The 27,465-nt window shown below is 37.7% G+C and overlaps 2 protein-coding genes across 11 annotated transcripts in view; one reads left to right on the top strand and one right to left on the bottom strand.

Moving 5' to 3' along the window:
• The window catches only part of DYNC1I2 (dynein cytoplasmic 1 intermediate chain 2), a 32,612-nt gene extending 13,784 nt beyond the window's left edge, over nt 1–18,828 (top strand). For 7 of the 8 annotated variants that reach the window (XM_082312645.1, XM_082312646.1, XM_082312650.1 and 4 more), the window contains 11 exons: nt 8,980–9,069; nt 9,328–9,490; nt 9,583–9,682; nt 10,213–10,338; nt 11,311–11,457; nt 11,786–11,899; nt 12,271–12,404; nt 13,420–13,564; nt 14,406–14,546; nt 15,547–15,672; nt 16,388–18,828. In XM_082312645.1, coding sequence (XP_082168771.1) covers nt 8,980–9,069; nt 9,328–9,490; nt 9,583–9,682; nt 10,213–10,338; nt 11,311–11,457; nt 11,786–11,899; nt 12,271–12,404; nt 13,420–13,564; nt 14,406–14,546; nt 15,547–15,672; nt 16,388–16,501 — 1,400 coding nt within the window. In that variant the 3' untranslated portion in view covers nt 16,502–18,828. The remainder of the gene's footprint in view (nt 1–8,979; nt 9,070–9,327; nt 9,491–9,582; nt 9,683–10,212; nt 10,339–11,310; nt 11,458–11,785; nt 11,900–12,270; nt 12,405–13,419; nt 13,565–14,405; nt 14,547–15,546; nt 15,673–16,387) is intronic. The other variant, XM_082312649.1, reaches the window with a different exon arrangement.
• Nucleotides 18,829–19,928: 1,100 nt separating this feature from the next.
• The window catches only part of SLC25A12 (solute carrier family 25 member 12), a 51,195-nt gene continuing 43,658 nt past the window's right edge, over nt 19,929–27,465 (bottom strand). For all 3 annotated transcript variants that reach the window (XM_082311610.1, XM_082311609.1, XM_082311611.1), the window contains 5 exons: nt 25,968–26,108; nt 23,836–23,974; nt 21,334–21,492; nt 21,054–21,144; nt 19,929–20,543 (listed from right to left, as the gene is read on the bottom strand). In XM_082311610.1, the coding sequence (XP_082167736.1) occupies nt 20,354–20,543; nt 21,054–21,144; nt 21,334–21,492; nt 23,836–23,974; nt 25,968–26,108 (720 nt within the window). In that variant the 3' untranslated portion in view covers nt 19,929–20,353. The remainder of the gene's footprint in view (nt 20,544–21,053; nt 21,145–21,333; nt 21,493–23,835; nt 23,975–25,967; nt 26,109–27,465) is intronic.

The following is a 27,465-nucleotide window of genomic DNA, read 5'->3' as shown; positions in this document are numbered from 1 at the left end:
ATTTTGCATTTTCCTGCTGTTTGGTATGTGAACTTTTGGGTGAGAGAAAAGCACTTTTTAAAACATGAAGAGAATACTCAACTGAAATCTTACGCTGGTGTTTCCAGAAACTGTATAATTTACCTGAAAGTGTAATACAGATGATATAGAGTGTAAAGTGTAGTACAAGTGATGCAGAATTGTTGTTGTTGCTCCAGTCTGCATCAATATGCTGCTCTTGTCTGGAGTGTGTCTTGAAGTCTCTTTGGCAAGTTCAACTAGATGCAAATGACACTGTGAATGAGATTAAGTGAGAGGAGGGGAAAGGGGAAGGAAAAGAAAGGAAGTAAATTGCAACAATACTTTGTGTTGAGAAGTTTCTTTCCTTCTTATCCTGGGTATCCAGGATAAGGGATTGATGTGTCTTCAGAACACAAACTAGATCTTTCAAACTTCATTATTCAGTGAGCCAGAATAACAGAGGATATGCTTTTTCTCTAACTGCATTTCTTTTCCGTTCTTCATTTTATCCATATCCCTGCACAGATAGATGTTTTGGGTTTTCCTGCTTTCATTTCTCCCATGCCCTTACCTTTTCCTTTCTCTATTCCCTCTCGTTTTTGGGTTGGTTTTTTTTTTTTCTTCCCCTCTGTCAGATTCATGGAATCTGAAGACTTAGTTCATAGTTTGTGAAGAGTTTGAAGAGTTTTACTTCTGCCTGCTGTCAGTGGAAATTGCCTGGGGTTGTATGATCTTAGTTTTAAACTCAGTGGATAGGCTGTAGTTGAGGTTTACTGTAGTGGAGCTGGAAAGATGGGTCATCTGTATTTCTGCATTTACCAGAAAGGTCTCTCAATACAGATGTTGTCTCCTGATCCATTTCACCTTAAAAATAACCCTTGTCTTGAAAGCCATCATCATTATTTTATGTATGTGTGTTTCACAAAAGTCACTTACAGATGCTTTTTTATCATTTCAGTGTTGAGGATCTTTTTAAGGTCTGTCTTAAGACTGCCTAAATACATTCATAATTAAGCTCTATGTTCACAATTTACGATACCATCTGAAATAGGACATGGGGTTAAAAAAAAAAAAAAAAAAAAAAAAAAAAAAAAAAATGCTGCCTCCAAAAAAAGAGAGTCACTAGGTCAGAGATTTTGATTATGGGAATAAAATTTTGAAGTCTTTAAAACAATTGGCAAAAGCAATATGCTGAATTTTCAGAGTGCAATTAGATACATTCTGTCTAATTTTAATTTATCTCATTGATTCTTGTTTCTTTGTACAATCTGAGGGGGGGGGTTCAGTATACTGTAAACTAAAGATAACCTTAAGAAAGTACACTTGAAAGTTGAGCTTGCAACTGAATTTACACATACAAGTAATCTTCAGTAAGATCCCTTGTACAGCAACAAGTTGCATCTCAGCTAGGCTACCTCCAATGTTCACGCTTTCTTATAAAATGAAGTGGACTGGACCTTTCTTAATTCTAATATCTTGAGATTTTTAAAATGCTGCTGGAGCTGTGCTTTTGAACAAAGGAAGATGCAGATGACACCAAGTTGGGTGGAAGTGTCGATCTGCTGGAGGGTAGGAAGGCCCTACAGAGGGACCTAGACAGGCTGGATCGTTGGGCCGAGGCCAACTGCATGAGGTTCAGCAAGGCTCAGTGCCGGGTCCTGCACTTCAGTCGCAACAACCCCATGCAATGCTACAGGCTTGGGGAAGAGTGGCTGGAGAGCTGCCTGGCGGAAAAGGACCTGGGGGTGTTGGTTGACAGCCGCCTGAACATGAGCCAGCAGTGTGCCCAGGTGGCCAAGAAGGCCAATGGCATCCTGGCTTGTATCAGGAATAGTGTGGCCAGCAGGACCAGGGAAGTGATAGTGCCCCTGTACTTGGCACTGGTGAGGCTGCACCTCGAGCACTGTGTTCGGTTTTGGGCCCCTCACTACAAGAAGGACATCGAGGTGCTGGAGCGAGTCCAAAGAAGGGCAATGAAGTTGGTGAAGGGTCTAGAGCACAAATCTTATGAGGAGCGGCTTGAGGGAGCTGGGGTTGTTTAGCCTGGAGAAGAGGAGGCTGAGGGGAGACCTTATTGCTCTCTACAACTACCTGAAAGGAGGTTGTAGCAAGGTGAGGGTCGGTCTCTTCTCCCTAGTAACAAGCGATAGGACGAGAGGAAACTGCCTCAAGTTGCACCAGGGGAAGTTTAGGTTGGATATTAGGAAAAACTTCTTCACCGAAAGGGCAGTCAGGCACTGGACCAGGCTGCCCAGGGAAGTGGTTGAGTCCCCACCCGTGGAGGTATTTAAAAGACGGATAGACGTGGTGCTCGAGGACATGGTTTAGTGGTGGACTTGGCAGTGATAGGTTAACGGTTGGACTTCATGATCTTAAGGGTCTTTTCCAACCTAAACGATTCTATGATTCTATGAAAATAGAAACAGGTTTATTTGATATGCTGTGTGGGGATTCTGCAGGTTTAGGTCCACTTGTGCTGTAGGTTAAATTGTGCTAACACTGATTTTTTTTTTTTGGGGGGGGGGGGGGGAAGAAACCAGCAAACAAACAAAAAAAAGAAAACAAAACTAAAAAAGCAGTTCCATTTGTGTGTGCCACAATGGTTATGTAGTTATTTTGTAACCTGAATTGGAAAACATTCGAGCTACAACTAATCTGGTCGGACAGACAGGAAGTAGGGGAAAACTGGTGTTAAACTAAAACAGTTCCTAATTGCCATGGAAATATTTATGGCAACAGAAACAAAATGACAGTTACATAGGGGAGATTTCATGTCTTGAACTTAAAGTTGGTCTTTGGAAATGCCCATTTTGGATTCAGTGTAACAAACAGTTAAATTTAAATAATGAGTACCTTTCACCTGAACAGTTCTGGTTTTTAAATGCGAAGGTCACTCATCTCAGAAGTTGATAGAAAAAACTGCATTCAGTAGTTGCGAAATCCCAAACTGGAAAATTCCATAGTTAGAGAAGGGAGGTAGACTAAGTTTATATGTTCATGCTTCTGTATAGTGCATACATGTTGCACCATCCTAGACAATATTCAAATATGAAGTAACTCCCCCCCGCTATCTTGAAGATACGAGGCTTCTTGGCTGCAACTGTTTTGAGCCAGTGATCCTCTCCCCTTGTAATGAAAGAATGACAAGTTTCCATGCAGCCCTAGATGCTAGGAGCTAGAATGTGACCTCAGTGCTAGTGGCACTATAGCCTTTTCATGCTAAGACAAAAAGTAGCACTGCTGGAATTAGGACTTTTCCACATTTCTTCACCCCCACCCCTTTGAAACGTTGTATCCAAAATAGTAGATAGCCTTGTTTTCTCTTATGGAATGTCCAGCTCTTAATTTTGAAATGTGACAGCTTCCTTAGGAGGTGAAGGCATTTAGTGTGCTAACAGTTCTCAGAACTTCCATTATTTTACTACAGTACTAATATGCTGATTTATTATGACCTCAAGTATTTGAGAAACTGCCTGTCTTAGGAAGATTGATTCTTTTTATAATATTGTAAAACAATAAAATCAGGATCTCTCCTAGAAATCTGTTTCACTCTGATTAGAGATTGAGTCATCTTTAGGCTGCTAAGTATTTTGCCACAGGAAGTCATTCATTGTATTCTGAACGGTATGGAATATTAAATTTCCCAATTAATTGAATTTAATAAACATGTTTCACAGTTCTTATAGGAAGATGCCCACATCCAAAGTAGACTTAGAAGGTAAATCTGCAATACTTGTTTTATGAGCTTTTCGTATGATGGGTGTAACCCACAGCTGCTCTTTCCTCAAGGTCCCATGTATACAAGTAAGTGACTAAGGATATAGAAGAGAAACACAGTAAGAAATGGTGTCAGGGGTGGCAGTCTTGGTGCTCTCAAAATTCTTGCTTTGATGAAAATACTGACACGTGTCTGTCTTCAGTACTTCTTTCCCCCCACTTTTTTTTTTCCTCCAGAATTCTCAATAGCCTTAGTCTTCTAACACTACTGTTTCTGTAGCAGCTGTATTTATTATGTAAAAGAAATGAAATCATGAAATGGTTCATTGTTCTGAGGAATATAGCAGAGAAAATAGGCCCTCTTTTTTTTTTCTTGTTCTCTTGGCATGTCCTGTTCCTGTTTTGGGGGTTTTGTCATTCTGTGATACAGTAATGATGGCCATCTTTTTTGTTTAGGGACCAAATAAATTTATTTTGGCTTGATAAAAGTGTTGTGCCATACTTGGTCTGTTCTCCCTTATTTCATAACTAGTAAGCCTAAGCATCTACGTCTCTACACCCTTATTACGCTTTAAATTTTGTCACCATCATAGCATGAACATCCTGTGTTTAGGCTGCTCCATTCCCCAGCATCCTTGTTCTGCCATCCCCTTTTCTATTATCTAAATCTATTTCTCACTTCCCATGATTCTGCCTGCTTCCCTCATTGTCCAGTTTTGGTGGACATGTTTTTTAGTTAGTGTGGTCAACTGGTTATTAGGGCTGTTATTTAGCCTCTATTTGGCATGCTCTATCAGGCAGCAGATTTTCAGTTCTTCTCTCTGAAAATACATTTGAAATTGCGTTCCCTTCATACACTCATCTCTTTCTAGCAGGCAGCAGAAGCAGTTTCAGCAACACAGATGCAATTCAGATGTGAACTCTGGTACACATCTTAGTGTTCTGCAGGCTCCATGTTGGCCAATGTGCAGAGTACTGTAATTATTGGTGCTAAATTTTTTTTATCTGTACTTCTTGCTACACTGCTCTCTACTATACTGTTTGATCTCTTCCTTTGTGCTTTAATAACATATTGTTCAAATTTGCATGGAAAGAAATTCATCACCAATAGACCCAATAAAGATGTGTTATGAGTCCTTGAAGTAGTTAATCCAACGGAAGATAAGCATATAGGGGAATAGGATTCTAGTCGGTTGTCACAATTAAGGCTTTTCCTGGACTAATGGGATGCTTGTTATTTAGTGCTGCTGTACAGTATTGTGCATGTGCCATCACAACTAACTGCAGACAGTATTATTGCCTTAGCTCCCCTCTTTCAGGAATTATTGTCTGGTAAAGTCTCCGAGACACAGAATGAAAACAATAAGCGTTTTTGTCCTCTTAATTGTGACTTAAGCTGAGTAATAACAATTTGGTGTATAGGATTGGCTTCTTGGATGCTGTTACAGTGAATTTTTACATTTTTACATTTTAATATTTTAAAAAGAAATAATGGATGCTTATATATTTATGTATTGTCCTGTACATGCCTTAAACGTACGGTGAAATATAGATGGGAAAACTTGATATGAAGACATTCGGCTTAACAAAAGCCACCCATTTCACAGATGATTTAACTTTGATTAACCTACTCTGCAGCAACAGATTACTCAGACAACTGGAACTTCACTCTATAGTGTTATTGCTAGGTGCAGCCTAATTTACAGCACCGCTTTTCTTTCTGTATTGCCAAAATACATCACAACTTTGATGTTAACTCAAAGTAAAAATCCAGCGGTTCATTAAACCTGTTTGTAGCATTCATTGACAAGAAATTTGTCACTACTAAAGTAGCTGCTATTTTTATGCAATCTTTACTGCTTTTGTAACCTTAGATCCTCTATTTGCCTGTCAGATATAACATGGAGTTAATCCCTTAGCATATTATAATGAATATTCATCAATATGTTGATGTGACATAGAGTCCTATTTCCTGTCTCCATGGCCCTATGACTTTCCTAAGTCTTAGCAGCCTTTTTTAAATGCTGAATTGTATTTGGTATACTGACAATTGAAGTGGCATAAAATGCCAGTAGGTAACAGTCAATAATGAATAAGGAGGATGAAGTTAGACAGTGCTTTTAGGGTTTCCAAACTTATGTAGCTGACTTGAAATAAATGCGGTATACCACTCTATCATGGGTTCTTGACTTACTAGATGTGGAACTTTTTCAGAAATAGTATGTCCAATCTTTCAGTGTTTGCTGGGTAATATATTATTGTTATGCCAATTCCTTGCAAATACCAGCACCTGGCATGTTATTAAATAAATGTAAGATAAAGGAGAGACAGGAGAAGTAATTAAAACAAAAATTTCTTATCTCTTCTGTTGTCCAACAGCCTCATGCTGCCTTTTTTGATTGTAAACTTCTGTGAGAAAGCATCCTAGTTTCAGATAAGGAAGCATCCTAGTTTTGTATAATGAGGTCAAGAACTTGTATATGTGGGGGTTTTTTGTTTTGTGTTGTTTGTGTTTGTTTTGTTTTGTTTTTTCTCCAGATCCCTTAATGAGAAAGTTTGCGTATTACTTTTCTTTCTTTAGAGAGAAGGTTTTAGATTTATGTAGTTAAAGATAAATCACAGCGAGATGACATGTTCAATTTCAAGTCTGATACTTTGAGAATATTAAAATAAGTGCTGTATCCTGCATTTAAATGCAGTAATATCAGCTGGCTGTATGCTATGAAAGTACTATGAAGGAATTTAGATCTCTATATAATACATACCATTTATGTTTCAAACATTAAAATGCAGGAGCAATCAACTATATGATCTTTTGAATAAAATATGTAGATTAGAAGGTCACTTAGCAATAAGGGGTTGACCATCTGCATTTGACAAGAATTGGACTCCTGTCACTGAAAATGGTACTTAGAATCAGTGTAGTATGACTAAAGGGGGATTGGGCTGAAATTTCTAATTTGGGACTTTCAAAGCTAGAATAATGTATCCAGGGTGACCCAAAACTAAATTTCTGAATTTGAAGGCGTCATTTAAATCTGCAAGATGGATTGGCAGGGTGAACAAGAGGGGGATTTTTATCCAAGTGGCTGTAATGTGAATATGTGGTCCTGTATTTGTTGTTCTCAAAACCATGTGTGTTAACTCCTATTACATTTTTTTAATTAATCAGTGTTCACACCTATAGTGATTTGACATTAAGAATTCCATTCTTTAGAATTGCTACAAGTTATACAGTTTTCAGATTACTAGTCCGCTGTACATGTGAATCCATCTAAAAAGGAGCAGTGTCTTTCTGTTTCTCTGCGTGATTATTTTGCCAAAAAAAGCTTTCATTTTTTTTAAGTAGCACAAAAGCTGTAATTGGCATGCTTTGTAAGGAAGTGTCAATGTGCAAGAGAGTGGAGATCACTAAGAATTCTTTTACGCGTTCTTTCCCCTTTGCACCACCGCCTCCTCAGCAGGGTCACTGAGATCACTAGCTTTTCTTGAAATGGCCATTTTCACTGGCAGGTGCATTATACCCTGTATTTTCAGATTGTTTTTCCATTCTGAATGTTTGGCAGGTTGATTGCTCTGGCTGCATTGACGGAGAAAGGGCTGACAAATGCGGTTGGGCTGGCTGAAAAGACAGTGATTACTGTTTTCCTTTGTGGCTGATTGAGGCCCTTGAAAGGAAAGATTTTAACCTTCACCATTTGGTTCAAAAGTATGAGCATATATTGAAATCATTCATGCCATTTATCCTAGTTCTGTAAACTTGTCAGAACGTAAAAATCGCTCAATTTCAAGTAATGTAGGATTGGCATACGTCATTATCATTTTGATTAAGTTGGAGTTTGTATTATTGTGTGCATTATACAGTGTCATTTAAAGCTTTCTTTCCTGCAGGTACAGTTATATTTTTATTGCTTATACTATGGAGTTAGAAAGATTTTCAGACCTCTTTAAACCTATCACTATGTGTGTGGTTTGGCAGCTGGTATGGCCTACAAGCTGTATTTTGTTTGCAGGGTAAAGGCTTGTCTGTAGACCTCCTGGAGTGCTGGTAATTGCACAGGCTTGCCGTTGGGGAAAGACATGATTGGAAGCAGTCAGGCAGAAAAATGTTGTGCCATCCCATTGCCACCTCATAGCAGAGAGACAATCCTAGCAGTACCATCTGGTTGTTGCTATCTAGTCAGCTGGCCTGGCTGCTGGGACCATGGCTTGGCAGCTGGTTCCCATCCCTTGACCACCCACCCCCCCCACCCACCCCTTTTTTTTTGTGTGCATGCATGTGGGTTGTTTTTTTTTTTTACTTTTTTTTTTGTCAGATAACTTTGAACATGGGTCAGGGAGATGGCTGCAACAAACAAGCCTAGTCCCTCTTGAATACTGTCTCATTACTTGTGATGAGGCATGCAGCAGTCTCCTGCTGCCATTCCCTTATAGACAGATGACATAGCTGTTTTACCAATAAAAATAGTCTTTTCAGAAGCTTATTCTAGAAAGTGGATGAAGAAAAGCCAGGAAATGCATATTCCACAACACTAAGTAATTTAAAGTTATTTTCTGGTTTATGGTATTCAAAGAAGAAAATGTAGAAATGCAAAAAGTGCTGTAAACCTTGTCAGTATTCCTGAACATTAACATTTTATGTTACGCGTTGCAATTAGGGAAAACACATTTTGTTGTAAAGTTCTCATTGCCAAACATGATACAGATAATGAGACTTGCATTTAGAATGACAGAAAAAATGTAATCTCCCTGCTATTATCTTTAGCAAAATTTGCCTCTCAGAATAGCAACCTGAAAGCTAATGTAAGCCATCTTCATGCCATGTGAAGACCCATTAGACTCTGATGGTTTCAGATCACAAGTAAGCAGCTGCTCTGTAGACTATTTTAGACATTTGATTTTTCTTTATTCTGCAGCATTAATGTGTCAGTATGTTACACAGAACATGCATCCACCGCATGGTTTTGTGTGGAATCATAAATGCTTGTAAGAGAGATTTCTACTTTGGATTCTTTACAATTTCTTATGTGTCTTGTTTCAGTTTATACAACTACATAATTTAGTGCAACTAAAATCCAGGTGTAGACAGTGTTCCAGTGTTCTTTTGGTTTGAGATAATGTTATCCTGGGGACTACGTTTTACAAATATAACCATTTTAAGCTAAATGATACCATTTTACATCTGCTTATTTGAGATTGATATGGAATGTTACTGTTCCTCTTTAAAAACATTGACAGTCTCACCATAATGTTTCTCCTTAGATGAGGAAGATGAAGATGATGTGGTTGCACCAAAACCGTTAGTTGAACCTGAGGAAGAAAAAACATTAAAAAAAGAGGAGGAGGAAGAAGGTACAGTTCACCTGAAGACTTCTGAATGTGCTGTAAAGAAAGACATCAATAAATTTTTAACTTCTTTTCTCTCCATTAAGTTGAAATTAACTTGATTTACATTTTAACAATCAGCTAGCAAAATATAAAATGTATTTAAAATCCGTGGATGTTAGGAAACAAATTTTCCAATGTCATGGTAAATAATCTGTTTTTCTTCCTTGGAAGGAATTGGTGAAAGTATGCAGTACAAAGAACGTATGTATAATTCTTTTCCAGCAGCCCCTCATGAACTTACAGAAGAGGAAAAACAACAAATTTTGCATTCTGAAGAATTTTTAAGTTTCTTTGACCACTCCACAAGGATTGTTGAAAGAGCCCTTTCTGAGCAAATCAACATTTTCTTTGACTACAGTGGAAGAGACTTAGAAGACAAAGAAGGGTAACATGAATGTTGAATACTTTACTGTGAATGTGCAATATTTGTAGTTGAAAAAGTGATCTAAGATTAATATCTGCTAATTGCCTTTATAGAGAGATTCAAGCAGGAGCAAAACTGTCCTTAAATAGGCAGTTTTTTGATGAACGTTGGTCAAAGCATCGTGTTGTCAGCTGTTTGGACTGGTCATCTCAGGTAAAAAATAATGCTTACGTTAAGCAGTTATCTTTGTAAATTCTTCTAGTTCTATGTGCTTGACCCTTCTATAAGAACAATTAATACAGGCTGTATTTCTAAATGTGTTCCTTACATGCTCCATAGTTTGCAAAAAGTAAACAGAGCTGTTGATCTCTTGTGAAAAGTAGCAAAATGTTTGTATTACCAAGAAAGTCTTTGGTCTATTTGTTTCTGGTTTATGGACTACTTTGTTTGGGTAACTGTTAGCTTCACTAACAAAAGCTCCCTTAAAAGTACTGGGGTTTACATTTAAAAGCAGGTTATGATGAAAGACAGGACAAGACTCTAATGTGTATGTTAACGCTGTTTTATGAGCTACATTTGAAACAACTGCAGTTTTAACTGACAATTTCTCATTTATATATAATATAAGATGGCTTGTGGGTTTTTTAACCCTATTTTGGCAAAAGAAAACAAGGATTCTAGGATTGTCTGGACCATTAGCTAGTCATCTTGCTTACTTTGAGTCTTTTTAACTTGTTTTACAGTACCCAGAATTACTTGTAGCCTCTTACAACAACAATGAGGATGCACCTCATGAGCCTGATGGAGTGGCCCTTGTATGGAATATGAAGTACAAGAAAACTACCCCAGAGTATGTCTTTCACTGCCAGGTATGATTCTGTCTCAGGAGGCTAAAGACTTTATGTTGATTAACTTGGACAAGTACCTTCCTTATGCTTGTCAACATCATGATTTCATTGGGCTGGCATTCACTTTAACCATATGTATTTGCAAACAGATGTTGATAGCTAGATATTTCAATTTAGAAACATTCTGTTTCAGAATTTCTGACATCATTCAGAATTCAGTCTTGTTTGAGAACTCATTTCTTATTTTAATTTATTTAAAAACCAAAGAACCTTCTTGTGTAATGGTTGAACCACAAAGAAGGTTTGTGTGTAAGGAGACTGAGTGGGATTGTATACTACTAGAGCTTAGTTTACTGAATAAAATGAAGATGGCCTGAGGAGATGGAGCAAGGATGAAAACTAGAAACATATGCATCAAGAAAAAGGCAGATGGAGGCTTTCTGGTAGTTTTCTGAAAGATAAAACCATGCAAATTTCTTCCCTTATGCCATGCCTGGGATAGCTGCTTTATTTTCAAAATACAGTAATTCCGAAAAATAACATAGTTGAATTAAAATTTAATCTCATGTTGTCAGATTACTGTCAAAGCCCAGATTGCAAAAGTAACTTTATTGTATCAAAACGTATTTTTATGTCGTCTAAGAAAATGACCACAGAATGTGGCAAAACATTATTAAAATCTTGTGCATTGTGGGCCTTCCCTTCCTATGCTAGGAAGAATACAAATGTATACCTATGAAAGAAAAGAGGAGGAAAACTTCATTTTATGAATACAAATTAAAACTAAAAGACTGTTGGGGGTTCACAAAGGGTTTGTGAATCAAGTAATTGGACAGTGAAATAGTGTATCGAATAAATCTAGGCAAAGAACTCACTCTGATATTCAGTCCCATTTTCTTCAGTTTTAGACATAACGTCGTTGAATGATAGGTTTTTTGTGTATTTAGTTGTTTGTGTGGTGGTTTTTTTTGTTTTTTGTTTTTTTCGTTTCAGTCAGCAGTGATGTCAGCTACATTTGCAAAATTTCATCCCAATCTGGTGGTTGGTGGCACGTACTCAGGCCAAATAGTGCTATGGGATAATCGCAGCAATAAGAGAACCCCAGTGCAGAGAACTCCACTTTCGGCTGCTGCTCACACGGTAGGGGGTGAAATATCTTCAAGGACTGTTCCCTGCTGAGATGTATTTAACCTCTAGGAAACTCTGTCCAGCGCACTGGATTGATAATGCTTAAATGTTTATGTCCGTATTTTGCCAATGCTATCACTGAAGAACCACGCTATTCGTAAAAATCAGTGTGAGAAAAACAAGTATCAGTTTTACAGGAGAGTATTCTTTGTACCATGCTGTGATCAATCTTTTATGTTTTGTTAAATGGTGAAGTTTTATATTTTACTGTATATTAATTATGGAAGAATTGGTTATTACTTGGAAATTCCTCTTTCTGATAGTATTTTACATTTCTTAGCACCCAGTGTACTGTGTAAATGTTGTTGGGACCCAGAATGCTCATAATTTGATTAGTATCTCAACTGATGGGAAAATATGCTCTTGGAGTCTGGACATGCTTTCCCAACCGCAGGTAAGATAACTTTGGATATATATAGTATCTATTCCAGATTAATATATCCTAAAAACTTAATTAATCTAAGAAGCATTAATAAACATTTTCCCAACACACAGACTTGTACTTGAAGTAGCTTGATAACTATTTGGTAAAATATTTCCCCACTCATGGAATCAAATATTGTCTGTTGATCCTTTTGTATATTTTTGTTGCACTTGTGTTAGTGGTGAACATAATTTTAACAAGAAATTACTTTCTTATTCCTGCCCAATTCTGTACAAGTAAAATATAAAAAAAAACCCTACTATTGAAAAATGTAAATGACTTTGTAGGTGTTAATATTTCAATTTTTTTTTTTAAGTAAGTTGCTGATATTTTCACTACAGGATAGCATGGAGCTGGTTCACAAACAGTCCAAGGCTGTGGCTGTTACTTGCATGTCCTTCCCTATTGGAGATGTCAACAACTTTGTTGTTGGCAGTGAAGAAGGCTCAGTGTACACTGCATGCCGTCATGGCAGGTAAATACAAACTTTGATTATTCAAAGGAAATAAAAACAGTGAAAGGATGAGTCCCTGCATGCTTTACACTCCTAAAATTATTTATAGTGCATGTTTACTCCTTTGTCTCGAAGGAGTTCAAAGTAGCTGTATATGAATTCCAGCGCGCACTTTTTCCTGAGTCAGAGCTCCATTAAAAACAGAAGTTGGAATATTGAGTTGGTACTATGCTGCCTTCAGTGACTAGGGGTTGTTTCTGTTGATAAGGGCAGCGTAGGTCACTGTGGTTTTATTCATTTGAATTGTAGCAGAACATTCCAAACTTCCTATCGGTTCTATAGATAATTGTACAGTAACATCACGCACAAATCTTAAATTGGCTAGCTTTTCTCCTGCTGTTCAATCTATTTTGAAATTGTCTGACTGTATCTTATCAATTGCTTTCTTAAATATAATTGAGTGTCCAGGTTTCATCTCAAATATACATCACCCTTGCTGCACAGCTTTTTGGTTCCAAAATACCAAAAATTGTATCACTTTTGTGTAACATGCTTCCCATCTCTTCCCCCCTTCTTTTTCATCACTTCTGATAGGAGACTATTAGGGATATATTGTTGCTGTTTTACGTCTGAACTCTGTGTCCATAAGGTACATACAACTTCTCTTAAGTCAGTGGGAGTTTTACGCTCATTCCTGAGGACTGGATTTTGTTCTTTGTATGAATGGAAGTTTTAGCTATTGCTTGCAGAACAATGTGGTTGAATGTGTGGACTGGTACCTGCTGAATGAGTCTCTTCTCCCTGTGATATATTTGGGCACTTAAGATCAGCAGAAAATAGATGTTGAAGTTAAGGTCCATATTCAAGCCTGGTCTTCTGTGATCCTGTTGTGATGAAGCCTTTTGCAGTGGGGTAACATCCATACAAAGCAGCAAAAATCTTCTTGTGGCTATATTTAAATTGCATTTCAGTGCTGTCTCTGTCTGCAGATGTACGGTTACCACATAAATTAATCTTGGTTATATATTCTAAACAGCAAAGCTGGAATCAGTGAGATGTTTGAAGGACACCAGGGACCAATCACAGGTATCAACTGCCATGCAGCAGTTGGACCTGTAGACTTCTCACATCTTTTTGTCACCTCTTCTTTTGACTGGACAGTAAAGCTTTGGACAACTAAGGTAACTTAATAGTTCAGTGGTTTTCTTCGTAGTCCTTGACACAAGGTGGTGCTATAATGTAAGCTACTTAAGAAACTTCAGTAAACCAAAGTCAAATCGTGTGAAGCTCTCTAGGTTCCTAGCAGCAGTCCTGCAAAGAGGAGACAGCTGATGAACAAAACTATAGTTAACAACATAAAGCTTTGCTTTCAGATTGTACATAATTTGTATACTTCTGATCCATTCTGTTCATCCTTTTGCCCTTTGTTATCAGCAACGATTACAATGTAGTCAAATGTAAATAATGTTGTGAAATCCATTACTTCATATTATGCATAAGGCAAATGTTTTGCTACAATTTTGTGGAGGACCAAGGGACAGCACCAAAACTGATGTCAGTTAAACTCCACGAGGCTCACAATTGAAATATCTATTATTCCCATTGCCAGAATTACCTCTTTCTCTGTTAGTCTGATGCCCTGAGGAATGCAAAGCAGAGAAAGAAGAGTTAGAATCTCCCAGTAATAGTATGAAGTGCTGTCACTGAATTACCATTAGCTTGATTTACAAGATTCTTAATGCATTGAATTTACAATCTCTTACAATATTGGGTTCCTACTGATGGTTTAATAGTAGCAGCCAGCAAAAATGCTGCATGCTTTGGAAAGCATCCCTTTAATAATAGCATTAATTTTTGGCAGCTTTTTGCAGAGGCATTTTATAAAGTAAGTAAAAATGTGAATCACTTCTTAGTTACTGCTGATAATGCTGCTGAGAAGTTCTGTATTTTGCTTTACCTGTTAGCTTTATAATTTTGAAGTGCAGAGTTTGGGTATTGCACTGTTGTGTTTTGCTTTTTCAGAATAACAAACCTCTCTACTCCTTTGAAGACAACTCAGATTATGTTTATGATGTGATGTGGTCTCCAACTCACCCTGCCTTGTTTGCCTGTGTGGATGGGATGGGCAGGCTTGACCTGTGGAATCTCAACAATGATACAGAGGTGAGGCAGTCAGGTTAACAGTCAAATGTAGCTGGAAAAGTGTTTTTATACTTTGAAAAAAAAGTCCCCAGTTTACCATAGCATTTTGGTTTGTGTTTTTGTTGTTGTTCTCAAATATTACGTAGTTCCAGTAGTTTCTGTGTAATAGTATTATTCTTTGATTACGGGGTTGTAACTCAATTGACTCACAATTTAATTACTACTGTTATTTATTATTTTACCTGTAACAAGAGTGCAAAACATCTGTCGGTGTAACACTGATCCATGTTGTGAAAGTGATTATAGACCTCCCCCAATGTGGCCTTGGCTGGCTATAGCTTACCAGTGTGAACAGACCTGTTACCCTCACACCACTGTTGTTCCTATCGCCATATTACTATTGCCATAGTAAAATTGCAGTGAAATTGTAATTTGTTTCTAAACTTGGAGAGCTGAATGTTTGGGTTTTCTGGTGTGAGTTAAACATTATAGTATAGATCTTCTCTGAGACTTAAACTTGTTGGAGGTAGGTGAGAGGAATAACCTGACAGATATTCAGTACTTAAATTTCACCTTCTTAAAACTGCATATAGAAGAAAGAGCAGTTCTGTACGAGCATATGCCAGTGTATAGCTTAAAATTGGAATTACCCGGTTCTAGCCTTTGGACAGGATTTGACCTGCCAAAGCAGCTGATTTCATCCCTGCCCTCTGTCACAATCTTTCTTGAGATCCCAGGGCTCCTCCTTGCTGTCTGACTGAACGCATGTCTGTGCCTCCAGTCTCACGACAAGAGTGCAGATGTGCTTTTTGATAAAGGATGTTTGTACTTTGGCCAAGGGACAGAAGATGTGTTGTTTTGGTCATGTCACTGGTGATAGCTAAAGGCCACTGAGAGTCTGCCTCAGTTGAAATGTCGGGCACTTCTTTTGATCCAACACTGAGGGACTAGGTGTGTTCTGTAATCTGTAGCTTATGGAATCCTCATGCATTTTTTAGCAATGTGTTTTAAATGGATACAGGTGCCAACTGCAAGCATTACTGTGGAGGGCAATCCTGCTCTGAACCGCGTGAGATGGACGCATTCTGGGAGAGAGATCGCTGTAGGTGATTCAGAGGGACAAATAGTTATATATGACGTGGGAGAGGTATGTATACCATGTATTGTGCAAAGTACATCACAAAACACTCAACTTTGACTTTTACTCTTGTTTAGCAACTTGCTTTTAACTTTTTTCCCCTGTGATTAGAGGAATAAGGTCTAATTTTTATTTTCAAATGAATGTTTCCTTTTTCTGTCTGTTTCAGGTATTCTAGCATAACTTTTTAGCATGCTATCTGGCAGCCAATCCAAAAGTAAAAACATTATAGTAAGGCTGGTGAAATAAGATGAAATCAGTGGTTTTGTTTGTAGAGATCTTATCTTCTTTGTAACTGTGGCACATGTGAATTCTGACCATAGCTTGAGAAGTACCGAACAAAAAATTTTGCAGTGATGCAGTCTCGACTTTGTTCCTGCAGGGAAGCTGTTGCTATTGCAAGTATGTGTACTGCAATAGTACATAACTAATTCATCGGATGAGGACATGGCATTAGTACTCCCCTTTGGAGGCAGTCTCTCAGATGGAGGCGTATCATTCAAGCTTGCAATAGTATCATTACATACTTAAATACAGGATTTTCAAATTCTGTTTCTTTTATTAGTTAGAGCTTTTGATGTTCAGCCTATTTTAAAAATTACACTAAATAAAGCTAAGCTTTTCTATCGAAACCTCTTCTGAACATTACTTAAGCACTCTGCAGTTCAAAATGAGCTCCGTTTTTATTTATCATAGGTTTAAATAACGTTCTCTTTGTCAACAGCAAATTGCCGTTCCTCGCAGTGATGAGTGGACTCGATTTGGTCGAACACTGGCAGAAATAAATGCTAACAGAGCTGACGCAGAAGAGGAAGCTGCAACCCGCATACCGGCGTAGATCTTTAAAAATAGGCAGCAGTGGTAGACTTATGAATGATTTGATGCAAATCTTAAAAGTGTAAGCGTACGTCAGTTCAAATAATAGCTTAAGGGAGGAATATATGGATTCAACTATGGACTTTGAAAATGTATTAAGATCACTGAAAATCAGGTCTTGCATTGTCACTTTTTATATATCAATTACAAGCACATTCTTGGATTTGTGTAACTTTTAATACAGTTAACGTTGACTTTGCAAGGAACTTCTTTTGCTGAAACACTAACCTGGTGTAAATTTGCTGTTGGGCTTCTGAAATTTCCACTTTGTAACAGCAACTATTTCTGAAAAGTAAAAGTTCTGTTTCTAAACTAAACTTTCTATATTACACAGACTAACCTTCATTAGGTAGTAAATCTCTGAAGCGTTCTTTAATTTGAACTCTTCAAATTACCCATGGATATGCATGCCTATGTTCCAAGTAAGTTTCATAGTTTATACATAGATAAGCCTCAGACTCTGGTAGTGGGTAATACATGTGAATAAAAATTTGTCTGTAGTTACAAACATATTTGATAATTGGACCTGAATTAATGAATACATATTTAATACTAAGTTCTTTTGTTTGAATTGGTGCATTAAAAGGTGAGACTGATTCACAAATAAATATTATGTGAGCACTTGTCAGCTGCCCTGACCCCTAATCCACGTCCCTTCAGTAGTTTGAGAGTAGAAGGTTCCTGGGAGCTGCTGGGTTTCATTTTACTACACACATCCCAGAGTTGTTTTCTGCCCCCACCTCCACTTCCTACCATGGCAATCAGCCAAAAGGAAAAAGGCTACTGTTGTCAAATTTTTCTTTTCCAAAGGATAAGGAACTAGATTTGGACTTAATTTTTATAGCATGATGATTTGCATTCTGTGAACGACAGACTTGCTACTAACTTTCTGTATTAAGTTAAAGAAAGATGTTTTCATTGCTTTTTAACATTTTTATTGAAACAAAACCTCCCAATGGCTTGAAACAGAATGGTTGGAATTTCTGTTAAAGGTTAAATATTTTGAGTACGTCTTTCTTAGGACACTGCAGTTTCCCATCAAGACTGGTTTTGGGGTTGGGGGTGGGTTTTTTGGTTTGTTTGGTTGGTTTGGGTTGGTTTTTTTTTTGTAAATATTCCAACTTGTACTAATTAGGCACTAAACCATACCAATGCCTTTAACCTAGGACTCTGGGTGTGTTTCTGGTATTCTTAATCTGCTACAAGCTTATCGTTTTGCCAGAAGAGCTGTTTTATATGCTTGAAAGTAGGAAATAGGTTTATATTCCTTAATCAGCTTTATGTCCAGAAGTGTTCTTATTGTTTCTTCATTGTTTGTGTTTTAAGTTGTTGGGTGGTTTGGTTTTTTTTCCTGTTTCTCCTTGTCTCAGTTCTGTTAGGAGCAGCTCATAGAGACACGAGCAGCAGTAACAGCAGTTCTGTCTTCAGGAGGTTCTCTTTTTCAGCGGGTGTGAAAGTGAAATGTATTCAGGCTTCCATTGGTGTTGGCTTGTCAAAAGTCCCCCCCTCTTCTCAGTGCAAAGTCATACTGTTCAGTTTGACATTTGCCTTGTATGTTTTCCTCAACCTTACGACAGCAGCTATCTGTTCAGTTGAAAAACGTGAACTATATGAAGAACAGGCACACCATGTGATGATTTTTACCCTTCCAGCACAAGAATTCTTAAGGAGCAGAATGTTCTGTTGTCTTGCTGTTTTTTTGGTTTTGTCTTTTTTTTTTTTTTAACTGAGATTGTTACTTCTCATTTAATAATACATTTCCTTCAGACTTACATTTTCAGAACTACAGTAGATAAGGCTTTCTTTTCATGGATTGTGGCATAAACGTATAGGTCATAGGGCATTAGTTTTATGTAACTTCAACCTTTTAATAATTTCTAACAAAACTATTCTGTATTCATTCCTGCTTGTGTTCCTCCCTCACAAAATAGTTGAGTACAGGTTAAAAATGTTGTAAAACCCATACCTGCAACATTAAGAGACCAACAGTGATGCTAGATACTGTAAATGATCATCCCGGGAGCCACGCTGTCCAGTGGAGCTGTAAGAAATACAAATGCTATCTTGCATTGTTAAAGTCTCCTAAGGCCTCGATCAAGTCGGTCAACAAGCTGTGACTAAGATTAAACGCCAGTGGGCACCTACCATTTTTGTATCTATTTAGAAAAGTGCAGAATAAAATACATAGATATGGGAGAGAGTCCTGGGAAGCCTGTCTTTAGAAAACTGCAGAGAACGGGTAATTCTTTAAACAGAAAAAAAAAAAAAAAAAAAACCAAAGACATAGAACAGTGATCAAACTCCCAAGTTCAATGTATGGTAACCCCTAGCTCACTAAATATTACTTAGCACCAAAAGATTTTGCATCTCGCTTAGAGACAAGAACTGAAGGAGGGCTTGTCTGTGCTTGTAGTGCTCAGTTTTTAAGAAGCCACTTCTTCATAAGCTGACTAAAACTCTTCATATTGGCCTGCTGTCACCTGAGCAAGAACATAACAGAATCTCCAATCAGTTTATACTGCTGGGACGCACTGTACTCCAGGATGTTTAACCCCGAAAGAAACAAGTAAAACTAAAGACTGGAGGTTGTCATACTTCAGTAAGCAAGGCTGGAAACCCACCCATCTCTTCTCTGGCTGTATGGGTAGTATAACTGCCTTTCCTCTAGGACTGTAGAAATCTAGACTCCCCTATTTCCTCTGACATTTTTGCATTTAAAAATTACACCAGATAAACTTTTGGCAGACATTAAGCCAGAAATAGTTCAAGCTTTTCCTTTCTCCTCTCCTTTTACTTAGCATTCCACTCAACTGGAAGTCTAAAAAAATCAGTTTTGCATACAAAAAGAATATAAAAGTAAGTCTCTCTTTTTTGCAGAATAACATAATCTAACAGTGGTAAAACAATCTAAAAATAAGGAGAATGCCTTCAATTTTTGTTACTAAAAGTTCTGGAAAAAAATTCTGGGGAAAAAAGGCGCTCCAAGTAACAAATCCTGTAAAGATTCTTGAGTCTGCTAATAACACTGGCAAATATCTCATTGTGTTTTAAATACGCTACCATAGAGGTAAGATCTATTACACGTTTAGTATTACCATGTATTCCGAGGGAATTCCTTGTTACAAAGTACCTCTGCAAAATAAAATATTGCATGTGCTCATCTAATTCCTGTGTTCTTCTACACTTACAAGCCAGCACATTGCATTTTAATACCTTTGCTGCAACTAGCCGTGAAGTGCATGCCTTCAGAGGCTATGTCCTGTACTGTACATTCATTAAATGGGTGCATCTAATCTTTACATTTTGATCTGTAATTTGGGGGGGGGGGGGGGTGGGCAGAAATCACACTGGACAACTTTTCTATAAACAAAGAAGTGAACCGGCTTAAGTGTTTTTAAATATTTTATTGTCACATGATTGTTAACAAAACGCCTTCAAAACATTCTGTACATTTCAAACTATTTTGAACTGCAATACCCATTATATAAATGTACGTGTATAGATGCCATGATGTCTCTGTACAAAGATGTACAATATGTACAGTAACATTAAATGCGAGCTGTGCAAGGCAAAGTCTAGGCTACAGATTCATGCCACTGGTTAAAACAAGGCATAGAACCACAGCTTCAGTCAGTTCCTTGTGTGCAAATAAACAATTAAATGCAGGTATATATTAATATTAGAAAGGAGCAATTAGATTTGCAAGCTCAGTTCAGCTAGAACAACATGCAGCTGACTGGAAAAAATTACAGTACTACTCTTGTGAACTTTTTCCACTGCATCGCTTTGTTAGGTTGAAACATCTTTTCAGGATTCAGCTGCTACTTTTTGCTTGAGCTGAGGCGATGCCAGTAGATCGAAATTTTGGAAGATATAAACCAAATTTATTTTCTATACCAGCAAATGTAGCTGTAGCAAGTCTGTATCCACCAATGTGCTCAGGGTTAACAGGAGGAAGATCTGAAATTCGAGTTTTTGGGGTAGGTTCGGATCCAGAAGGTTTGCTGTTTGCAGAAAGAAAAAGAAAAAAGCATTTCCTTTATTTAAAGTGTTTTCTTAATCCTGAATAACTTTACAAAATCTAGACTAAATACTTCAGGCTTTTGCCTGAGTATGGAAGACTGTTAAAGCTGACCTTAATTCACTTCTACGGTCCACTACTTAATGAGAAAGCAAGGCCAACGTTTTTACTGATAGCCTTGTAAATTCTAGTAACTTCCAGTGACACGGGGAAAATGGACAAAATATCTTGCTACAATGGACGTACAAATTTTATTAGTGTCTTAAAATAAATGTGAAATGGTTCTTTATCTCCTCATCTGTTTAGAAGTAACATGCAAGTTTCTCTCAATTATATAAGGATGGGGTGATTTTTTGAGCACCTGTACTTGGTGACTTCACATACTGTAATTTTAAGTGGTCTCATGCATAGAAAAAAGTAAGATTTTTTTATTATTTTTTTTTTTTAATTGGCAGGGGTTTTGTGCAAGCTAAAAAGCAAATATTTGACTTACAGGCCTCCAAAATCGACATAAAACCATCTCTGCAGAAGTTCATAAGTGACCAAAGTAACACCAAACTGGGGTGAAGATCTGAACACGCGAGCTGTTAAATATTACAAATCACAGCGTCAAACAAAGAAGTTTCTCAGGAAAGAAGCTAAACGTTTTTAACAAAATGTTATGTTTTTCAGACTCAGACCTTGTAAATACCGCTCTAATGTGAGTCCTTAACAAAGCAAGTGCTAATTTACAGACTTGGGGCCAGCCTTAATATTCAGAGTGCGTTTCTCACCTCCGGCTCCCTTCCAAAAAGCCGAAGGGCCTTCTTCCCTTAGAATCTTTCCAAAGCAGTCAATAACTCCACTGTATGTTGTCTGACCAGCGCGAGCTGCCACTTGCAGTCTTGTCTTGATGACATCAGCAGGGGTTACCAAAGAAGCAGCAGGCACACCTTTTAGAAGAAAACCACATTTAATTTGCACAAAGAATCTTGTAAAAGATGAAATGCTTCTAACTGAAAAATACAACTGCAAACTTTAATATTTTTTGCAAGAATTAGACATTACAAGTTCTTACACTTGATGCTAATGTGGACTGTTGTTCTTGGTATAATCCTTTCGAGTTTCTTCTAAATTTAAAGGCTATAACTGATAGTAACGAAAATAATAATAAACTATCAACAGCAATTCTCTCAGCATCTTCTAGTGCTCTGTCATTAACCGTAGTTTCAAATAGATAAAAGAGGCATTTTTAAATTTGCACATATCCTATATATATAAGAGGTATCCATGACAAAAATCAGTTGTGCAACCTTCCTGTATTTGCTAGTACTCTACAACATATTTTGCAAATTACATAGATGATTGATTTGGGAACTTGAATCCTACACATCCATTTGTTAAAGATGTTAAGAAGAAAACTACTACTTAGAGCACCTATTCTACAGAAATATGTTTGTACTGCTGTTTGGACTGTTCTGTAGGAGAATAGACGCTGCTTACTTAGGCAAGCCATAAAAAGACTGAGGACAATGAAGGTGTTTTACAAGTCTGCTTAGTACCAACAGCGTGATATTAGCCAACAGTGATGGAAGAACAAATCTCCACTTCCAAGGCACCACTCAGCTTTCTAGTCAAAGGAAAGGAGAAAGTTTTCAGAAATGTACTCCACAGTATATAACTGTGTTATCTGAGATATTTCTGAATACTTCTGAATACTGTAAAAATTTCAACCTCTTAAAAAGAGGAACCATCTTCTGACTTAGAATTTTGAAATTGATTTTGACTTCTGTTGAACTTCTACTATTAGTTAACATTGAATTAAAAGTTTAACAAGTCACTGATTTGCATAGGTGATCATAAACTCTCAGAAGTGTTGCTGGTCCATTCAGGAGGTTTTAAAGGAAAACAGAAGCAATGGAGTTAAGCCTACGAGCATACACTAATAGCAACCATATGCAGATTTGCCTTTACAGGCAGATATGTTCAGCCTGTGTTCTTCCCTGCAGCGCATGCATAACAGGAATAGATCGAGCAATCGGGAGTTTGAAATTTGCAATTCAGAAAGGCAGATTCCTGCACACGCTATAAAACTAGGCCTACAAGATTTACACGCATTTTTAATAGGGTTCATCGCTCAGTATGAGTGACCCAGAAACACTAATCGGACAAACGACAAGAAGCGGTGAAGTCTGCAATCTAAAAACAGTGAGTCTTTATATGAGATACAAGTTAAATAATATTTATATGTGCTTCTATGAGTCCAGTAAGCTAAATAATTTCCCATTTCTGGCAGCTCTGCATTACTTGAGAATAAACAGGGCTACAAATCTGTTCCTGGTTTCCTAGCTGGTCTCTCCCTTCCCCTCTGGCACAAAGGACATATACCAACCGGCAAAGAGCAGGTGCAGCCAAGCTCTCTATCGAGTCCAATATGGGAAACTGCTCTTTACCCCCAGACAGCTCACGACTGATGCGTGTGCAGCGATTCCTCACGGCTGTAACAAGTGACAGAAGGTCTGTTCGGCCCAGTGATGTTTCTGTACCGCACAGGTTCCAACACTGAATTGTTCACGATTGAGAGGCTGCAGATACCTGGGTTTCATCCTAGTGATCTAATCCTCGGCAGTGCAGAATCTGGCCATCTGTATCCACATTTTTAAGTCTCCACCACAACAGTTCCCACGTCTAGTATTTTTATACCACTTGCCAGTTAGTAAAACAACCTTTTATCACAGCTGCCTATTCTTTACATAGCACAAGTATATGTGTGTGTGAATGTATACAAAGAGAATCTTTATACTAAACATTATTGAGAAGCCCTAAAATATTGTAAATTTCAGAGCACGATACTTTAACTTCAGCTTCTTTACAAACTAATGCCCTGTTTTTAGCAATTGCATTTAAACCAAGTTTCTTCTCGGTTATTCAGGAATCCAAAACTAGATAAGTCATTTTCTTCTTAGCTCTTATGATATCTCATTTTATGTTCATCAAAGATTCAAATTAGCCTTCAACTCAGAGCACAGTAACAAGTAAAACCCCATTGAGACAGACAGATCAAATTTGACTATAAGTTGCTGAGCTGCATTACGCTGTTTATCCACATTATGCAAATGTAATTAGCTCTCATCAAAATTACATCGCCTCCCACTAAGGATAACAGTGATCAAATTTAGATTAAATCAGATACAATGGTACAGTACTCTTCCTTTATATGGGGCTACTGAATGAATATTAAATATTACTCACTAAAAGAAAAAAAATTACTTCTAGAAAACATTCTGCAAAATTACCTGCAATGGCTCCAGCTGCAAGGAGATTAAGCCCTCCCACATGGCCATTTTCATCAGCAAGCATCAGTTTACTATGAGCATAAACAGGAAAGTAGATTGCAGAAAAGGGAATGTCTCTGAGGAAACATGCTTTGGCACCCTGTCACACAGAAAACAGACATAATACAAATAAATTTTGTAAATAAGGTTAAAATTGATATCCAGCAAGCAGCCTGAGCCCAGGAAGTACCAACTCTTTTGATCTACCAGGTAAATAACACAGAAAATAAAACGTCTCAGGAAACAGAAGATGTAGAGTTGAACTTGAAAGAAGAATAAAGCACATCTAAAGTAAGTTTCTAGAATGAGGAAGATTCCAGGTTCATGCCTAATTTCAGCAAGCAATACATGACATCAATCCTGACATCAGCACCTAGGATAAATACCTTTTACCTATGATGTGTCCAAATGCGATGAAGAAAGTGACAAAGGTCTGTCCTTACGTCTTGCTGACAACAACCCACGACCATGGAAGCAGCAAGACAAGTCCCTGCGTGCCACTATTTCCACCAAACACAAAAGCATTACTAAAACATCAGTGAGGACTGTAAGACCTCCTAGTGATCTCCGCTGAGCGTCACCTGGTTGCCTGAAGAAGCTGCACAGGAAGGCTAGCAAAAAGAGGGAAACTGTGGCAAAATGGGAGTCTTTTAATCAAGGGAAGATACAGGGAGACAAAACTAGCGGCCTGTGATAATACTGCAAGGAGTAGCTCCTGGCCACAACCTGCCATTAAAGAGTTCCTTAACAGAACTTTGCATGCTGTAAAAACAGTGGAATACTGGTAATAAAACGTATCTAATATTCTTCTTTTAGTAACTTCAGTCATCAGTCTGTTACCAACTAAAATAACTCCTTCTGTACAAAGCTCAAACAAGTATTTTTATGTCCAAAAATCTCATTTGCATATCCTGAAAGCTCACGTTACAAAACCACCACTCCTGGCCTAGATACCCAACGAGTATGCTCCGAGCCAGCAGCCTGCACACACCGGGCCCACCTGAGGCCAGGTACCCAGCAGTTGCAGTAACAGACAGCACACATTGCAAACCCTACGTGGCTTAAGCAGACGACCTGATAAACTTGACCCTTCAATGATTTTCATGCAGATACTTTACGCTCTAAAATGAGTTCTTACAGTTATTCACAAATGATAATGCAATTCTAAAGAACAGCAGAATTTTTAGTAAGGTGAATTGTTTAATTACTGCAAACAGAAATGGTAATTTTGTCCCATGTACCAAAACACCTGTGATCTTTTTGAAATGTAATGGTCATGAATCTGATCCACTGAATTCAAAACAAAAGCTTCAGCTCTAAAAGTAAATTTGCACATTTTTATAGTATTATTGCAGGTCTGTGGACAAATCACGTAAAACAATGTTTTATAAGTGCACAGCTAATATAAACTGCTGAATTTACGTATTACCCCTTGCACTGGCAGAAGATACAGGAAGAAATACTCTTCCTTGTTTAAGAAAACTAACAGCTTCTGCTCCATTACATCTGATCTGTAATGATGGTAGTAAGTGTACCTGCAGGGAAGGAATCTGTTGACTGGCATTCTGCTGAAGTACAGTGCAGTATGGGCTTTTTTTTAGTGGAATTCGTTATTGACAAATCCCACCACTTAACTTCTTAAAAATCTGAATCCTACTAAACTCCACTACTGTTTCACTGCCATCAAATTATTAAGACAAAGAGAATATCCTGCTGCAAAGATAACAATAGAGATAAAAGAGATGATTAAAAATAAACGTAAGAAAAACACACAGGGAAAGCTAAAGAAACTTTTCACAAAACCCCACCAAATGAAATGATCAGTGCCAGAAGCCAGCGGGTCTGCAATACAGGACTCCCTGTAGCTTGGCATAAAAGCCCAAAGGACAGAATGGGGGAGTATTTTTTTGTATCCCACTGCCATTAATATAGAAGTGGGTTTTCTTCAGTTTTCCACTGGGGGGCTGCCCTGCAGGAAGAGAGTGGTTTCAAATTCAAAAGGTTTCTTTGCTTTTAACGGGTTTTGTTTCAACAATGTAAAAGTTTAGCATAAAACATAAAACGATGAAGCCACTCAAAGCAGAAATACATACCTTATAAAGACCAAGAAGGCCTAAATCTTTCATGACAGAGAGGGCACTGACTCTGGGTCCTGTAGTAATTTCTCCTGCTACCTGCAACCGAATCTTTACAATCTCCAGTGGATTAGTGAAGATGACCTGGGAAGCTCCTGCCTGCGAACCCAAAGAAAAAGAAAGCAAACGCATTACTAGAGCATGTGGCGCCAGGTTGACTTTTGCAAGGTGCTGAGTGCCTTCACTTCTCACTGCACCGACTGATACTCTCATGTAAAAATACATGAGGGATATTTAAAAAAGCACCTGTCTGGAAGTTAAAAGGCCCCAATCAGAAATCGTGGGTTTGTACGAAATAAATTTTTACATTTACATGTTTATAGTCCACAGAGGTGGATTAATTCAGTTTGTCTCTGCTTTTCTCCTTGACATCACTTTCTAGAAGTCGTGGCTGTGTTTAAAAGTCTATCAGATATTACCCGAAATACTAAACTAAAATAATCATTAGACTTGTGCTACTAGAGCATCAAGCACATATAAAGACGACCTTATGTTTATTCAATAATAATCCATCACCAATGTGTAGACATGTTATTTGCATTTAGTGGTGATGCTGTTTAAAAGGTAAATTTGCATTTAATGGTGTAATTTTAAATTATTAGAAAAGGTGTTTGGAGTTTTGTTTAGCAGCCTTTAATTGTCCCAAGTGGAAACAAAATATCCAATTTAAATAGGAAGAGCAGCACTTCAAAATATGATACTAGATAGAACCAGGAGTCCTATCTTTCTCTGAGCTGAGCATGACAGATCCTACATGCAGGAAACATTCCCAGTCAGCAGTGCTGAAGGACTGCCTTCCATACTTCCTAGCAATAGTGTTGCAGAGCTGCTTCAGATTCCGCACTTTAACCAAAGACTTTCAAAGAACTGTTTCAGATTTGAGAGAGATTCAATCTGACAGTTCAGGTTCAGAAGCATGTAAACCTATTTAAAATGACATGTTTAGATTTCTCCCTGGTTTGCTGTAGGTACTACTATTCACTTCTGGAGAAGTATGTGGTTCATCACAAAACAGCTAAATTTTACTAAGCTTTCTTTTCCCCTCTTCCTAAGCCACCTTTTTTCATCTAAAAATTAAAATCAATTCCTTAAAATTTACGGCATATAACCACTTGAAAACAGCCGACTTCAAAAAGCATTTCTTCCACAATCTAAAAGCTCCTCTTAATCCTCATCTATTCCTCCAACCCATCAAATCTTAGTGAAGGAAAAAAGATGCAGAACATCTGCAATTAAAGCTTTTTTCCACTTCTAAACTGCCCAGGAAATAAACTCTCTTTGTGATGCTGGGTGTGTGTGGGTGTGTGAAGGAAAATCAATAGTCTGTTACAGCACCTCCTGGACAGCATCCATGGTGTTCTTTCCTAATTGATTCAGAACTAATGAACACTAATCCTTTCTGCCTATAGCACAACCTTCCTCTCTCCAGCAGCAGGCAGAATAAACTTGAGATTAG

The sequence above is a fragment of the Platalea leucorodia genome (genome assembly GCF_965183815.1).
Source record: "Platalea leucorodia genome assembly, chromosome: 5".
In the NCBI taxonomy this organism is placed as follows: domain Eukaryota; kingdom Metazoa; phylum Chordata; class Aves; order Pelecaniformes; family Threskiornithidae; genus Platalea; species Platalea leucorodia.
This window is presented reverse-complemented; position numbering and strand designations above follow the sequence as displayed.